Below are 16,786 nucleotides of genomic sequence, written 5' to 3'. Positions count from 1 at the left end.
AAGTATCAATTATTAAAATAAAGATTATTATTCAATTCATTAAATTGAAGTATTCTGTGTATCATATCAAAAGAAAACAGCAGAAATTGCATGGTGCTCAATTTACAATATTCTACCTTCACAGCAACAATTATAAAATATACTGTAATTTTGGAATAGCCATATTGTATTTTGTTTAGTAGAAATTTCTACTTTTTTCAAAAACTAAAAAAATAGGGAAGGAAAACACAATCCTCTGTTTTAAATATATTATCACAAGGACAAAAACACAAAAACAATTGTAATGTCTCATTTGATTTATTTTGATGTTGCATTATATTTTTTGTTCTTCCTTGAACATGAAATGGATTCTGCTAGACTGTTAACTGCATACAAAACACATACAAGCATTTTGAGTCATGTCTGTACACATACAAATAATTCACAAGAACTCAATTTTGTCAAATTTGTCATTTCTCAGTAAAATATGTTCACACCTATCTGAATTACCTGCAAAGGCATTGGAGTATGGGTAATTCTTTTTCTCTTGATCCCAGACCTGAGAGATGAAAATGAAGTGTCGGCCTCTGATTTCTTTGTGCCCACTAAACCAGCTGATATCTTTTTTTAAAGTAATCTACAAGAAATATGACCACAGACTACTATATGAATATTAGGACATGTAAAGAATGAAACTTTGTGTTTGAATGAACTCATCAGGAAGTTGTATGTAAATATTTAGCTTTGGTTAGGTTTCATATTCTTTCATATGTCATCAAAGTGAACTGGTCCAAACAGGGATCATAAATGCAATGCATGGAATGAGGGTGTAGCATAAAATGTTTAGAAAAATCATGGCCATCCCACCTTGGGTGCTGTCTGGCCCGTCGCAACTGAGGGCCATTAGTACTGCTACCTCACTGTCTTCAAACTAACACTCCCTCTCTATTTATATTGTAGAAGATAAAAGAGATGTTGTTGTGGGCCAATAGGGGGCACTGTTATCAAGCTTTTAAAATAGCATTCACTCACAATAAAATTGACAATGACATAATTTAAAGTCTTTGAAAGCAGCAAAAACTTGGGTAAAATTGGGGTTTGTGTCTTGGCATTACATCTACTTCTTATCTGGTGGGTAAGAATAGGAAATGTCTAGATTCTAAAATGGACAACTTCTTATAAGGTTTGGGTTATGCCACAATATCTAGATATCTGTCATGAGACACAGCTTGAAGTTGATATGTGTCAAAGAAGAACATGTGAAAATAAAACCTTTAAATACTGTAATTTCAATAGAGCTTTACATCACCTCCACTACTTGGAGATATATCTGAGATCTGAGATTTTCTTTTTTGTTTTTTACCGATGTTATTCTCTGTGATTACACAAAACACTTATCCACAAAAAATTATTAAATGACACGGGTGAGGAATGATACATACAGAGATAGAGCAAGCTACCCCAGGAAAAAAGTTTGTGTTTTTGTATGTTTGTTTTGCATTCTTGCATATATTTGTATTGTCATGGACTGCTGCCCACACATGGACCAAACAAAGTTCTAAATTACATGGCTTTCAGATTTTTACTTGAAAATGTTGCTCAGATGCCACATATATTCAGGTATGTAAATAGCTAAATTTCTATTTACAAGCACTGAGTTATGGCAAGACCTGTGAAACACTTTCAAGACCTATCAAACAACAGAGTTCTCCATAATGACCTTCAGGATGATACCTTTTTTACACAACTCTAGTTCCTAAATGATGTGCTCATATAATGTTTACCTATGATCCTTGCTTGGTATCTGTCATCAGATACCATTTTTATACCCCTGGCCTACTTAGTGTTAATTGTTTACCAACATGTTTTTCTGACAGGAAGTAATAGCATTTGGAGGTCTCCCAATTTAATCTGAGGAGGGACCTAAGATTTGTGTGATTACAAGGCTTTCCCACCTCAAAGACATCACCAAAGTAAATAATCAGAATTCCTGTGAAAACTTGCAAAAGAAAATGTCCCTTGATTATTGAGAAAGACATAAGAAACATTTGGCATAATTTCAATACAATGTAAATAAAAACACATTTTATTTTGCTGATGTATGTGGAGAGAGGCCAGTCTCATTGCTTAACAGAAGAAAACTTCTTGGTTAAATAAAAATATAAGTTTGCCAGGGGTATGAATCATTTTGGGTTTAGTATATATTTTCATACAGAGCAGGAAAAAAATAGTACTTACACCCTCTATAATGATGACTTGAAACCATAAGTCCACCTTTCTACATGAGTTGTATTTGATGTTTCTTACCCAAGATGCTAACAACCAGTCCAAAGGTTCACCTGTCTGTGGATTATGTTACTTTTCTCATCATGCAGTTAAAAAAAGGGAAATTAGACTATTATTTCTAAAATGGTTCAAAAGTGGTAGGTCAGTTGAGTAATTGAGTCTAACAGAAGATAATTCCTTTAAACAAACAGTGGTCTTTCCGAGGAGTTTTATTTGTTGTTATTGATGGCAATTAGACTGATAGTTTACCATCAAGGCACCAACTGATATGCACAACCAGCAGTTTAAAGATGATAGTTGAAGAGATGAGAACTGGAGTAACAGCGGACTGATAGCTGGTATGGTAAGTCAGAGTTGGAGTTCATACAGGCCGGTCCACAGCATATTGGCAGGGGCTTAGGTTGGACACAGTATTCTGCACTGCTGGATAAGCAAAGTTGGTGTGCTGCTTTGCTTTTAGGCGTAGACTAGCCAAGCTGGAGTTGCAGGTGTCTCTGTACATGTAGGGGCTGGCTGTAGTGGCATAGGGGCATGTGGCTGCAGTCACTGCAACAGAGTTGAGCGCCGTAGGACTGTTGAGGTTGTTTAGGTTCCCCAGGTTATTTAGCCCAGAAGCAGGAACTCCAGTTACTGCTGAGGGCACCATGCTGGAGGGCATGTTCATGGAGGGGATGGAACTTGGGGGGGAGAACATAGGCTGGGATGACAGGGGAGTTACATTCATTGAATTAAAGAACGGGAAGCTTTTGGCAGAGAGCGGGCTACTTGCTAAGCCCTTAGTTGCCCAGTTGTTGTAGGAATAACCTGTGTACATTTCATCATATGGCTGCATGAGGCCATTGAATTGGGTGCCAAAGCCATTTTTGCATAGCTCTGCCTGCTGGTTCCTTTCCCTTTTTCTCCACTTTGCACGCCGGTTTTTAAACCATACCTAAGGCATAGGAAAAAAAGACAATCATGGGTTTTTACAAACAATTAGTTGCACCCTGTTCTCTGGAACACTCTGTCATCTTGTAGGTAGATCGGTAACAAAAACGCTAGATGGTATTGTGTTGTAAGTCAGGAACTACAGCAGTAAGGCAACCATAAGTTTGTACAATATGTATAATAGCTCAGTGTTTGCTGGTAGTTTCATTTACAATATATCTCATATTAGCAGGGAGCTTGCTCTGTGATAATATTGTTTAAATAGAGGAATTGAAACACTGAAAATGTCTGCTTAGCGATCAATGACATATTACACGTGTTTTAGTGATGTGTCCTACTTTTACTCAAAAGGGGAATTTGTAACAATCTAAACAAACATGATTTCATTTTAAATTGAAGACTTAAAACATTCTGTAACAGATACTTCTATTCTCTGTGAAAGTGGACATGAGACCATCTACCGTTTTATTAAGGCAAAAACATTGCAGTTAGTGCAGTCAGGAGTTTATTTTCGTGGCAGATTAATTCAATGAATTTATGAAATCACTTCTTTCTTGAAACAACCTAACCATTCATTGTTATGCTTTTGGAGACTTTTTTGTTTGTTTTCACAGTAAGACCTTCACTCAAATGTCTTATACTTATTGAGCTGTAGGCAGCATCAGTAAGGTCTTTAATATTGGTCAAGGATCTCCCTATGGGCAAGCCACTGGATTCTCAAGCACAGGTAAAAAAAATTGCCTCAATACCCTCAGTGTCTTTTAAAGAAACATTTAACTCTCCACCATAAAAAAACAGAAAATATTTTTGGCTTGAGAAAACACATTGGACCGACAGCAGCAAAAATAAATCCCTAAATCATCATTGACTATTTGTAACTTCCTAATGCAGCAGTCTTGTCCTTTTTCTCCTTAATTCAGGTAATAAGTGATGTAAGGAATTTGAGACTTGCAGGCCATGTCCTGCATATGTGTGTGATGTGCCTCTTGAAGCAAAGAATGTTGCAACCAAACCTTGAGAATCTACTCTAAATTCTTAAATGTGCTTTGTTAACTTTGTTAACACCTTTATCCACCTTTTGGAGGATGTCAGTGGATGTCTGTGGGGCAACTGTCATGTCAACAGGCTTCCCCATGATTGTACTGGCTATAAAATGACTACAACATTTCTGTATTAAAGGTCCTTTTACTGGTCAGATGTAATATCCTACTTTATTATAGAATTGTAGGTTCTTCATTAGCTTAAACTCATAATCATTTAAATAAAGATAAGCTGTTTAAAATTATTCTCATATTTACATTCTCATAGATTTATTAAACATTTTGAGTAGTTATGGGTTTAAATTTTTCAATTCAATTACTGAAATAAATTAGCAGTTCAATGGTATTCTAATTTACTGAGATGGATCTGTAAGCAAATATAGTAACAAGGAGGGAATGTACAGTGAGGGTATTGAATCTAGGACATGTCCTTGATAAATGGTAAATGGCCTGTACTTGCATAGCCCTTTATCAAGTCCAGATGACCCCAAAACACTTGACAATATCACTTGCTACAACAGCCTTCTAAAGGAATGTTCTGCATGGCCCAAAACATTTAGATATCCTAATACAGCTTATGTAAGATACAAAAAAAAGAAAAAGAAAACAATAACAGCCTGGTTATTTATTCTAAAGATATCATAAGAGAGATGTTTACCCACCCTGACCCGAGCCTCAGTAAGATTTGTCCACACAGCGATCTCTTCTCTGGTGCTCATGTCTGGGTAGCGGTTTCTCTGAAAGGTGGCCTCTAGCTCTTGGAGCTGCTGGCTGGTGAAGTGAGTCCTTTGCCGACGCTGCTTCTTCTTCAGAGAGCCTTCTTCAACACTTGACTCATCCAGTTTGTTCTGCTGTGATTTCTCAGTGTCTATAGAGAAATAAGAGAAAGGCTGTTGGCATATGATAGTTACTATCTAACAAGGAGACAGCAGATGATATCAAGGTGAAAACCTCAAAGTTTAATAAATATTGTTTTTTTAACAACTAGGGTCTTGTTAGCCCATACTGTTAAACTTAAAAAAAATCTCACCAACTTGCTCAATCATCAGTGATGAATTGTAAGTATAAGCCACAGTTCATCTGATATCTTCTAGAAAAAGACAACTCAGCAGATTGCAGATGTCTAAAAAATCCTCCTTGTTCTTTCCTTCTTCCACTGACGGACATGGTAGAGATTTATTGGCAGACCTCAACCATGTTAAGGATTAAAGTTTGTATAAAATACTCAATAATATATTTTATATTATTGATGTATTATATTATAATATATTTTTTATTTACAACAAATTGTTATGTTCTCTGCGATAGACTGGCGACCTATCCAGCGTGTACCCCGCCTCTCACCCATTGACTGCTATAGATAGGCACCAGCACCACTTGTGACCCCGACAAGGATAAGCGTGTAGGAAAATGGGTGGATCGATTGTTATGTATTGCCTTTGAAGTAAAAAAAACAAACATAAAACATACAAAAGCTATCTTGTAATATGAAAGTTCTGTAGTACCTTGAAGATTTTCTTATCTACTAAATTGATATAAGCTTTAACAACAAAAAATACACTGTATACTATTCATAGGACGGGCTTCCTGGCAGCTTAAGAGATCAGTAGATGCAGACACACTGTAACTTTGGTGAAAAATTAAAAGCAATTAAAAAATCAGGTCCAAGTAACAATCATGATGAAACCAAAAATTATACCAGCTTCAAACTGCTGTTCTATAGTTACCAAAAGCACTCCTTTTTAATTTGAGAATGTGTTATGGAATTATATATTGTAATTTTGATTGTTCAGAGGTTTCACATTAATATTTAAAGTATTATAATATAAAAGATCCTTTCTCTATGTAACTGGAGTAAAAAGTAAATGCTTCAGATATGATTGTGCAGTATTAACTTCTAAGAAGATAGGCTTAAACATTAGTGCCAAATTCAAACAATCAAGTCAGAGTTCTTTATATCTATACATGCTACCTCAACATAAATTAGAATGGAGCCCATAATTAACACAACCCAATCTCAGCTGAATGAAAATACATAAAAATAGCAACTGACATGCCTACAAGCAAGAAATTGACAAGCACAATTGTGTCACAAAACTAGGAAAATCCATCCATCCATTTTCTGACCTGCTTAGTCCCTCATGGGGTCGCGGGGGTTGCTGGTGCCTATCTCCATCGTTCACTGGGCGAGAGGTGGGGGTTCAAATAATTATTACTTGTTTCATCCCCAGCAGAGTTGGTTTAAAGGCCCATTGAATGTTACGTCTGCTTAGGCTCCTCACTGTCAGATCAAACTTCTGCAACTTGAGGACCTCACAGAAAGATGTTAATTTAGTTGGCTAGCTAATCCTGTGGATCGTGCCATTGTGACTAGGGCAGGTTGGGTTCTGTTTGGTTATGGCTTAGGTCTCTGGGAGCTGTTCAAAATTATCAACTGGGTTTAAAAGGAGGCTCCACAGGGCCACCAGCAAAACCAATAAGGGTCAGGCTGAGGCTGTTATCGGGCAGTAAACTGACACTGGGTAAGCTGGCACTTAAGTCTATAACACAGTATAGAGGAGGGACTGGCCTTTAGAGTGATGCATTTATGAACAATGGGACCAATCTGACTGATAATGTGCCAACATGAGAAAGCTGCTACAGGTCAGTGCCTCATAAGATTTTAATTTAAAAAAAAATGACCTCAACTAAGCTTAACCAAATCGCCTCTGAACACCTGGGAAAACAGAAAGGATGTTTAATTGACATAATGCAGCAAATTCAAAAAGTCATACTATATTGATAGGTCTGGTTCAGCTTATTCATGTTGGTCAAAGCTTAAAGGATCTCAACACTAAAGCTAATGTCTGGCCTTATGGCAGCTTTTATTTCAAGAAGGAATTAAGTTTTGATTTAATGTTATTATTATCAGAGAATTACGTCTAACTATGAGAGATATTCTTTTAATAACTAGATAACAATTAAGATCCCTAAACTTTGTTCAGTGAGACTATTGGTCAGAATATATGTTCTAGTCAAATGTTTTATTATGAAAACTATTCTTTAAAAGTCTTACAAGCAGATCAAATTATCTTTATATGTGTTTTATTTCACATGTTTTATTTTAGATACTCACTATTCCATGAAAATGGCATTTACATTTTATTTTCCTCTACAAGTTTAAAGACTGAAACTAACTTTTAGTATGTCTAGTTCACAAATCTTGAATTTAAGTCCAAAAATATCCTTTAGTTCAGAATGTTTTGCAGCGTAATGCTTTGTTAAATGTTATATTAAATTACCCAATCGTTTCCACGAGAAAAATTGGCAATGGAAAGATGTAAAAACATAAAAATAAAACAATAAAAACATAATTAAACACAGATAATTTAAGAGGTATAATTTAAAAAAGTAACAAATGCAAATAAAGAGCATATATATATATATATATATATATATATATATATATATATATATATATATATATATATATATATATATATATATACACATATAACAAGCGCTAAATTATTCAAAATGTCCACTTTATGGTTTGCGTGCAGCAAATCAAAGCTGATTTAGTTAAAATAGTAATTGAGGAATAAACTGTTAAAATAGTAATTGAGGACTGTGGGATTTTATATACAAATCTTATTTTTAAATGAGACAGAAATGAAAATGAAAGTATTTACCAGCGTGTCTTTAGTATAGTTCGGGCAGTTATTCGGCAGTTATTTGCTACCCGCTACTCATCGCAGCGGGTAGCAAACACCGTTTATTATTGAAAACTCCATAAAGATTACACCCCAAGAATATACATTTGTTTTGGTTAAATCCGCCCCACAAACTGTCAAATGAGATGCATTGACAGATGTCTCGATTTTTCCGTTTTTACTGTGAATTTGGAACACGTTGGTTCTGATGTGTTGGTCTACAATGATTGATGATCAGCTGTTAGCTGATTTTTTTTAGCACAGTCTGTCGGCGGAGGTTTTGCAGGGAGGCAACACAACAAACAGGAAAATAAAAAATATAAAAAGCACAAACAAGTACAAAACCCATACTGAATAATCTTAACGTCATGCTAAATGTTTACTACCACATTTAATAACGAAATGTTTAAAAAAAAAAAAAAAAAAAAAAAAAAAAAAAAACCTAGAGCAGGAAAAAAATATTCAGTGCATGAGGAAGACATTTTCATCACTTAATTAAAAGGAAATGATTCCGCACGAGGCATCTAAACGATGCTGTGACCCAGAAATGCAGAGAGCTTTGTTTGCTGGCTGACCGCTTTGGTCCTGGCCTTTGCATCCCGGCTCACGCTGTGGCGTCCCGGAGTCAGAGAGACATAGCACTGGGCTGCGGGTCTCACGGTCAGTCAGCAGGTTAAAATCCATCACCAGGCTCTACACACACACACACACACACACACACACACACACACACACACACACACACACACACACACACACACACACACACACACACACAGGCGCGCGTACAGAGAAAGCAAGAGATTGAGGAGACACTGTCAGAATTGAGATAAAACTTTCCGGTCACATTTAACCGTGCTCCTTAGCTCGAAAAGCTAATCAATTTATTGTTAAACATTATATATCATGTTGTTTGATCGTATTTGTCTGCAGCGCTGAAGTGTGCAAAAATAAATATTTTATTTCGTGCAGTTTAGCCTTTATTTTTAAAGTGTCGTGAATATTCCTGCAGTTTACTTACTGTCCCAGCAGTATCCGGCTTTGCTACAGGGTTTCTGGAAATTAACAACACGGGTCTCCATTGTTGGTTTTGACTGCAAGTTTATGCTGTCGAATTCTTACTATTTTTAATACTTATACAGTTTAAAATTCATGTAACATTTCGCAAAACATATGTAGTTTTCGGTGCTGTAGTGCCTTAAAAGATTAACTGACTCTTGCAAATACAACAGAAGACAGAACAGTGCGTTTTATAAAGTGAGGCTAAACATTTCTTTAACTCTGTTGCCAAAAAAAATCTCTAAACATGTTCAACTTGAGAAAATAATCAGTCATGAATCAATATATTGTGTTTTGCTTCATCTATCAGTTGCTTCATCTATCAGTTGCTTTTTTCTCTTCATTTGTTCTCTGTGTGGCAGTTGTAATCCTTAATGGGAGGTTAGCACAAGCAGCTGTGGGAAGCCACGTCCTGGACTCATTCTATTTTAGGGAATGTGAGGAGAGGCAAAAAAGACCTTACAATAACATTTTAGGCCAATTTCATACATCCACACAGTCACTTATTTCCCCGTGATCAGTTAACTATCCAACAATGTTGATGGAAAGCAAAAAAAAGCAGTCCAGATCTGCTATAGCCCATGGAGTTTTCGGATCAATTATGGGTATAATACAAATGAGCCCATTTGACTTTTGTTGGTGACAGAAAAGGAGTGACCAGAAGCAATGACATGCTTTAATAACTTTACGATTATGTTTTAAATGTCAACTGGCAAAATTTATGATGAAAGACCAGAATAATGAAATCAGTAAGGTGTCTTCTTCTAATGTTTGGCTTTATTTTAATATTATTTAACATTTCCAGTGGCATCATTATGCAAGCAGAAGTTATGTTGTTTCTGTCTAGGCAGAGCTAGACAGGCCAAGTCAAACTCGTCACTGCAGTCTCTGTGTATAGAACGTATTATGGTTACAAACTTTATAGATAGAAAATGCAGGATTATATTTTCTGATAAACCTGTGTTGGAAAGCTACACACACCATCCCCACGGTGTTTATGTTCCCCTGCCATCTCTTGCCAGGCCTTTGTATTTTGGTCACATGAGCCTTGTGAAGCCTTATACACAAAACACAGGAGTAACACACAGACTGTATTCGATTAAAACCAGAACAGTTTGAAACACTCTCTGAAGACCACTATCCCATGCTCCCCTAATGAGCCATTTGGCCTTACCAGCTGATATAGATCAAACTGGGGAGAAATGTATTGGTTATACATACATGCAAAAAACGGCACGTTTAATTGATAGGTACATCAGATAAAAAAATGAAAGAGGAAACTCCTTTATTGTCCTACAATGTGGAAATTCGGGCGTGACATTGGCAAAGACACAGGCCGTGTCTCAAAATGCGTACTTGAGCGTTCTCGTGTGCTTGTGTGCTTGTGACATGTCATCAGCCTCAGCCCCAGCCCTGTTCCAATTGCCAAGAACTTTAGACTTCAGACTTATATCTTTAGACAGCCGAATGCTTTTTAGCATTTGTTTTTAAACAAAAGTCAGACAAACTAAATATATTTTCATTAGACTTATTCCATAATATTAGGCCCAGTAAGACATTTTACACACTCCAAGGTTCCAGCCTCAGATCTCAGATTATCTGACAATATGGTTAACACTGACTAGACCTTCTGGAAAGACATGTAGAAGAGTTTTTAGTGTACTCATGTATATTTTATCATAAAACAGCTGAATGTATCGTAAGTTTCTAAACCAGGCAGATGAAAGCAGTGTAATGGTGTTAAACTCCAAACAGATCTGCTGTCTATGCTCTTTTTACTACACTGGCAAGATAGTGTGGGTTTTTATTGACTTGTACTTAAAACTGTACCTCAAGAGAGTCATTGAATACATATCATTAAATTCAAATAGATGCTAATCAAAGGTGTGATATACAAGTTATGAACTATGGAGAACATTGGGAAAAATGTGCTTTTATCAAAAGAATGTAATTGAGAACAATAGCCATTAGCCATTTACACCAATCACAAAATGGTTTAAGTAAAAAGAAAAAACATTTGACCATGTTAGGGCTTTAATTTTCTCTGTCTATTCCAAAAAAACTGTTCCCACTGGAGAACTGGTTCATCTTTCCTCTTCAACACTACACGTTGTTTGAATTTCAAACAAATGATATTTAAATGCACATTACAAAACAAACAGGTCTGATTCATATAGATATGATCAGTTGAATCCAATCATATAGACAGAGTCATTTAATTATTCATTCCAGCCCAATCCTAGTTTTAATACAATGATGTCAGGTTTAGTTTGTTAACTCAATTGATTAAAATAAAGTTGTCTATTTAAGGAAACCCAACAAACTGCATCAAGTCACTGATTTTAACGTCATGAGTACCTATGCTTGCTGAAGACTTTAAAGAAAAGACTGGCATCTGGTCAGAACAAACAAAATTGTGTACTGCTGTTGAATGGAGTCTCTGAGGAAATAAAATACAAAAGTTTCAGAAGAGAAACCGCAAAAATAGACTTGAGGGTTAAAAGTCATTTATGGGTCAGAAAGATCAGTTTTATGCCTAATATCACATAGATCAGTTAAAATTGCTCAGAAAATTTTGTTCATAGTGTCTGTGGGTGGAGCAAGAGTGTTCCCTTTGGACTGAGGAAGCCTGTTGCCTCTGAAAAATCTACGTTGATTACAAGCACAGGTGGTGTGGGTTTTATTCACAAACAAAACATCAACAAGCAGGTCCTAAATGCATGGTGGAACAGTAGTTTGATCTGGGAGAACAGCTGCCTCTAACGTTGTTTGGGTCAAAGATATAAGCGTGAGCCAGTGTTGTGGTGCCAGGACTCGCTGCAGGGTGTCAGGACGAGCCAGAGAGACCGTGATTGACTGGGATTGGAATCACCAGGGGACACTGTAATGCAAGGAGCCCCTGCCACTTTTAACCGAACACCCATCAAGATTCCACATGTTTCGGAAATCAGGACAGTCATTCAGTGAGGCCAAACAGCCGGCACTGTGCTAAAGAGCAGGTCAGGGCCTCTGCACTGTAAAAAAATATTTCAAAAAGTTGTTTTTACAGAAACATTTTGGCAGCGTTGGTTACCAGATTTTTTCTGTAAAAAAAAAATACAGTAAATATGTAAACCAGTTTACAGAACCATCTGTAAAATATTTTACATGAAAAAACTGTAGACTGCTTGTTATCTTCAAATGTATATTTAACAGCTGTGTTTTGTGGAGCTGGTGGCCAAGGTAATCATGAACTTTAATCTCTCCCTGATATGCTTTACTGAAGGTAGTCATACAGGAATATTCCCTCTCTGAGAGAGGGGGAAGACACACAGCAAAGGACTGCAGGCTGGAATTGAACCTGGATCAGCTAAACCAAGTGCTGAGGCCGCTGTGCATAGACTGTGCACACTAGCCCTACGGCTCTAGTGCACCCTAATAATAATTTATATATTGAAAAGTAATAACTTTTAAATACATAAATTATTATGACCAGTGCTATGGCTACACTTTTTAAATCATAACATGTGCAGCAGCCTAAACACTTGGCTTAGCTGACCCAGGTTCAATTCCAGCCTGCAGTCCTTTGCTGCGTGGTTCCCCTCTCTCCCAGCCTCTATTCCTGTAAGCCTACCTTCAATAAAAAGGGCCACTACCTCCACAAAAAGTAGTAATTAGATATACGTTTAATGATAACAAGCAGTCTACAGTTTTTTCATGTAAAATATGTTACAGATGGTTCTGTAAACTGGCTTACATATTTTTACTGTAACCACAGCTGCCAAAGTTTTTCTGTAAAAACAACAGATTTGTTTTACAGGGTAGAGGAGCCCATTCACAGGGCCCTGGCTATTACCTGGGGAATTATGGAGCGCCTTCTTACCCCAATTTGACGCTTTTTAATTTACTCACATTTCATGTCAACAACAGGAGATGCATGTTTAACTTGATGCTGAGGCGCAGCACAGACTTTAATTTAAATACTGCCTATGGTAATAACAAATAAATAATAATGAGAATCAGAAATCTTCTTTTTCAGGAAATTGCCGGATCCATCTGGTCGCGAAGCGCATTCGTTCGGCCTGCACGCATTACCCTGGGAATTATTCATAAACGCGTCGAGAATTAATTCCCAGGATTAGGACTTGATTAAGATGTGTGTCACTTTGCTGTCTGAGAACTTATTAAGGGCCTCCTCCAAGAGGCAGCAGATGGAATTCCAGACCAATGTTTGTAGATGTTAATTTCCACCCTGGCATAACATCTATTTGCATATGACTGAGGGACTGAGAGGCCGAGGCAGTCCTGCAGCACAATCACTGGGAAATAATTGGCTGTTCCGGGTAATAGAAGCCCTCTGCAGTGATTAACGCAGAGTTCTTCTCCATCTAAAATTCAATATGGTTTATCGAATTACAAACACATATGTTGTTAATTTCGCAAGTGTCTTTTCTAATTAATCCGATTGAATCAGCATATTCTTAAAGAACATTTTTCTTAGAGTGCCCATAAGGTTGTGATGATTTCTCACTTCATTATCTGATTTTTCTTCGGGCTAATTCAATGAAATAGGTTCTTAAATCGTGGATTTAAATGGTTATAGTTTATATAAACTAAGGAGCATTGGAAGTGGTCTCTGGGCAGAAGAAGACAGGGCAAATTCATGGTAAGTCTTTCTCAACATGATACTCGGTTTAGTTGAATTCCCCGCAATTCATGTAATTCAAGCATCATGATTTCTACAGCCAATAATATTCACTAAAATTTTAGGTAGCGATGTATTCAGTAAATGTAGAAAAAAAATCCAGATTGATGTCGCAATAATGTGCAGTCAATTGCAGCATCCCGACCGGCCTTGAGCGCACACGGCTGGCTGGGAACCAGTCAAGAACATTTCCATATAGACCCGAGGCCAAACGCTGACATGGTTTAAACAAAACTTTGTTTCATATGTCCGGATCTGCGATTGATACTAAAGAGGCCATAAACGGAAGGCCCGCGGAAGGACGCGGATTATGTAAATTAGTAAAATAATTGTGCATGTTTGACTTTTACTGCCAAATATATAACCTAAATTAATTAAAATCAACCAAATAACTGACAAATTGTCAAGTAACTTTACATCCGCTTCTATTTACAGATAAGTATATTTACAAGGAACAAATGCAAGGTTTTTGTATAATAAAAAGCAGTTTAGCTCTAAGTTATTATTATTATTATTATTATTATTATTATTATTATTATTATTATTATTATTATTATTATTATTATTATTATTATCGAAGCTGATGTAATATTTTGTATCGTGTCAGTTTGTCGCGTAAGCAGCTCATATTAAAGTAAGACTGACGGTGATTCTTAGTGCGTGTGTGTTGTCCACCCAGACCCCCGCTCCTCTTTCACTACAGCATACCCCTGCAGAAATGACAGTTCCAATCATACCATAATAACCACCCAAAGAAATATTATAAGGTCCCCATCTGCAGGGCTTTGGAAGTTCCGCAACCTGTTTCAAACCCAGACCGCAATAATTAATTCCAGCAGACGCTAAAGCAGTTGTTCACATTTTTTGGCAACAGTGAAAATTAGAAATTAATTGGCAAACGCACACACATCCTGATACTGTCTAATGAACTGGCCGTTCAGTTGAGTTCTAAAAACCCAAATGGCATCGGAGAAAGAGTTGCCGCTGTTGTTAAGAAATGCTTTGCTACCAACCGCATCGTAACTCCATAAAAACACAAATACATGCTGATGAGTACACAGTGACAGACACAACAAGGAGAGAAATGTGCGCTCCAATGCACTTACGTGGACTGCTGGTCTGGCTAAATGAATCCGTGGAAAAGAAAAGAGCCTTGCTTTGTGTTGCTAGGTTTTCTGGACTCAGGTTTACAGGTGACATGAACAGAAAAACTTCCAGGGTGCAACAATTTGTCAGAAAAAGCGTGCGACAGTCAGTAAACTTCCTCTTCTCGTTGTTTCCTCTAAGCTGATAAACAGGGAGCTGTGTAGGACTGAGGCTTGATCCCCTCTCAGAGAATAGAGACGGAGGTGGGCGGGGGTTCACACCATGCTAAATATTGTGTGTGACTGCTGGAGAAGCGATAGCCTGTCTTTCTCTCTCCCTCTTCTTTCTCATTGTATCTCTGGAAGCTCTTGAGCACCAGACTCTCACACCATAGTGCTTCCTCCATTACCTCCCCTTCTTCCCCTCTTCACTGTATCAACTTTTCCATTCATTTATACGTGGTTGGTCACTAAAATCTAAAAATGTCTTACATAATTTTGTATGGTCAAGATAAACATCAGCTGAATTTACACAAATTTGATCAGAAAGTAGCTTACTAAAACATAGAAACCCGATAGATTGTGTACTACTCATTTGAAACTCTTTTGTTAGTTTTTTTGTGAAAAAATTACAAAATCTTGTAGCTATTCTTTGTAGAAGCAATTTATAGGTTTTAACTCATTTTAAGCTATAAAGTTTCAAAAGCTGTCCACTGTCACCAGAGGCCTGAGCCTGACCAACTAGAAGGAACTCGGACCATCTTCTCAGTTAAATGACTCTAATGTTTTGACTTGAATCGTTCTGAACCAAGCAGCTGTTGCAGTCACAACTTCGCCTAAACTGTTTCGTCAACGTTCAAATATTTAGGAGTTTTGTTGTTGGGCTAGTCTTTAAGTTTAGTGCTGAAACAATAAAAGGTGGCCAGGCTTCTCAGTTGGTCAGCTATGTTTTCCCAGCTTTTATGGTATGTCTGCAGCAATTTCTGATATGTATAAATGTGGTTTTTGAATACAAAAAATGCTTATCTGAGAGGAAAAACCTCTACTGTATCAGGTAGCTAGCAGCACAGTGCTCTATTTTCTGAGGTCAGTTATTTCTCTGTGTCATTTTAATGGAGTTTAGACTGGGTATGAGTGTCAAGTTCCTTCATTTTGGGTTTCCTGTCATTTTTTACATTAAGTTAAAGTTCATAGAACAATTATAGCTAACCCTTTTTACTATTTTTGTTACTTGCTAATGAAAACTCTTCATTGAGTCTATAGGCATTCTTCTGAAGGTATGACATGCGAATTACTAAACAAATTAAATCAACAATATTGAGTTCCAGAAAGACATGTTAGTATCCTTTGAAATCCTTTACATGCTGGTTGTTTGCTGCAGTTAAACTTGTTGGATGAGTATGACAATATTTTAACAATGCTCATTAATTTTCATTACCTCTTTGTGATAAATCTTGCAAGTATAGGCAGAAATCCTGGGAGGATGCATGGGATGTGCCCCCCTTTCAAAAAGATGCCCCCCTGGCCCCCCAAAAATAATCCTTGTTGACGCAAATATATATATATTTTTTTGTAAATACTACAGCAGTAATGTTGAATAAAACTACAACTCAAAAGATCACAATTATAAACGTAAAATTAGTTTCCCAACTATTAAAATATCTTTATTGATATGTATTTTTTCAATGTTAGAGAATAGATATTGAACTTCCTTTAATGATCTTTTCACCATCTTTAGTTCTTGCTTTTTCTGAGGATATTATTTCACTTTGTACAGTATAGAAATAGAATAGAACAGAATGGAACAGAATTAAACAGTAATTCTTTTTTCAACAGTCGGTAAATTCAGGTATACCAGAAGCAAAGTAAAAGGCAAATCGTCAATGCAGATACATTGTATACAAAAACTCTAAAAACAAAAAAAGAGATTACGCAAATTTACAACACAAGAAAAATACTCCACAGTTACTATGATTAGCATACTCAAAATAAAGACATTTCCAACTGAGGTGGGTGATTTAAAAATATGCACAA

The 16,786-nt window shown here is 36.6% G+C and overlaps 1 protein-coding gene across 1 annotated transcript; it reads right to left on the bottom strand.

Moving 5' to 3' along the window:
• Positions 1 to 281: 281 nt before the first annotated feature.
• pitx3 (paired-like homeodomain 3) lies at positions 282 to 15,014 on the bottom strand. Its single transcript, XM_012860576.3, has 4 exons — positions 14,774 to 15,014; positions 8,500 to 8,617; positions 4,895 to 5,100; positions 282 to 3,196 (listed from the first exon to the last, which is right to left on the bottom strand). The coding sequence occupies exons 2-4, from the start codon at positions 8,606 to 8,608 to the stop codon at positions 2,627 to 2,629; spliced, it is 885 nt and encodes a 294-aa protein (XP_012716030.1). The 5' UTR covers positions 8,609 to 8,617; positions 14,774 to 15,014; the 3' UTR covers positions 282 to 2,626.
• Between the last annotated feature and the right edge of the window lie 1,772 nt (positions 15,015 to 16,786).

This window comes from Fundulus heteroclitus, unplaced genomic scaffold (assembly GCF_011125445.2).
Source record: "Fundulus heteroclitus isolate FHET01 unplaced genomic scaffold, MU-UCD_Fhet_4.1 scaffold_37, whole genome shotgun sequence".
NCBI classification, from domain to species: Eukaryota; Metazoa; Chordata; class Actinopteri; order Cyprinodontiformes; family Fundulidae; genus Fundulus; species Fundulus heteroclitus.
Note: the sequence above shows the minus strand (reverse complement) of the source record. Positions and strands in the feature narration are given on the sequence as shown.

Bases quoted from the DNA above. Each gene is read 5' to 3' on its own strand.
- pitx3 (XM_012860576.3), bottom strand. From the start codon at position 8,608: ATGGATTTTAACCTGCTGACTGACCGTGAGACCCGCAGCCCAGTGCTA. The intron at 5,101-8,499 runs GTCAGCCAGCAA...ATTTCTCTATAG, and splicing joins CAAAGGCCAGGACCAAAGCG to ACACTGAGAAATCACAGCAG. The intron at 3,197-4,894 runs GTGGGTAAACAT...CCTATGCCTTAG, and splicing joins TTACTGAGGCTCGGGTCAGG to GTATGGTTTAAAAACCGGCG.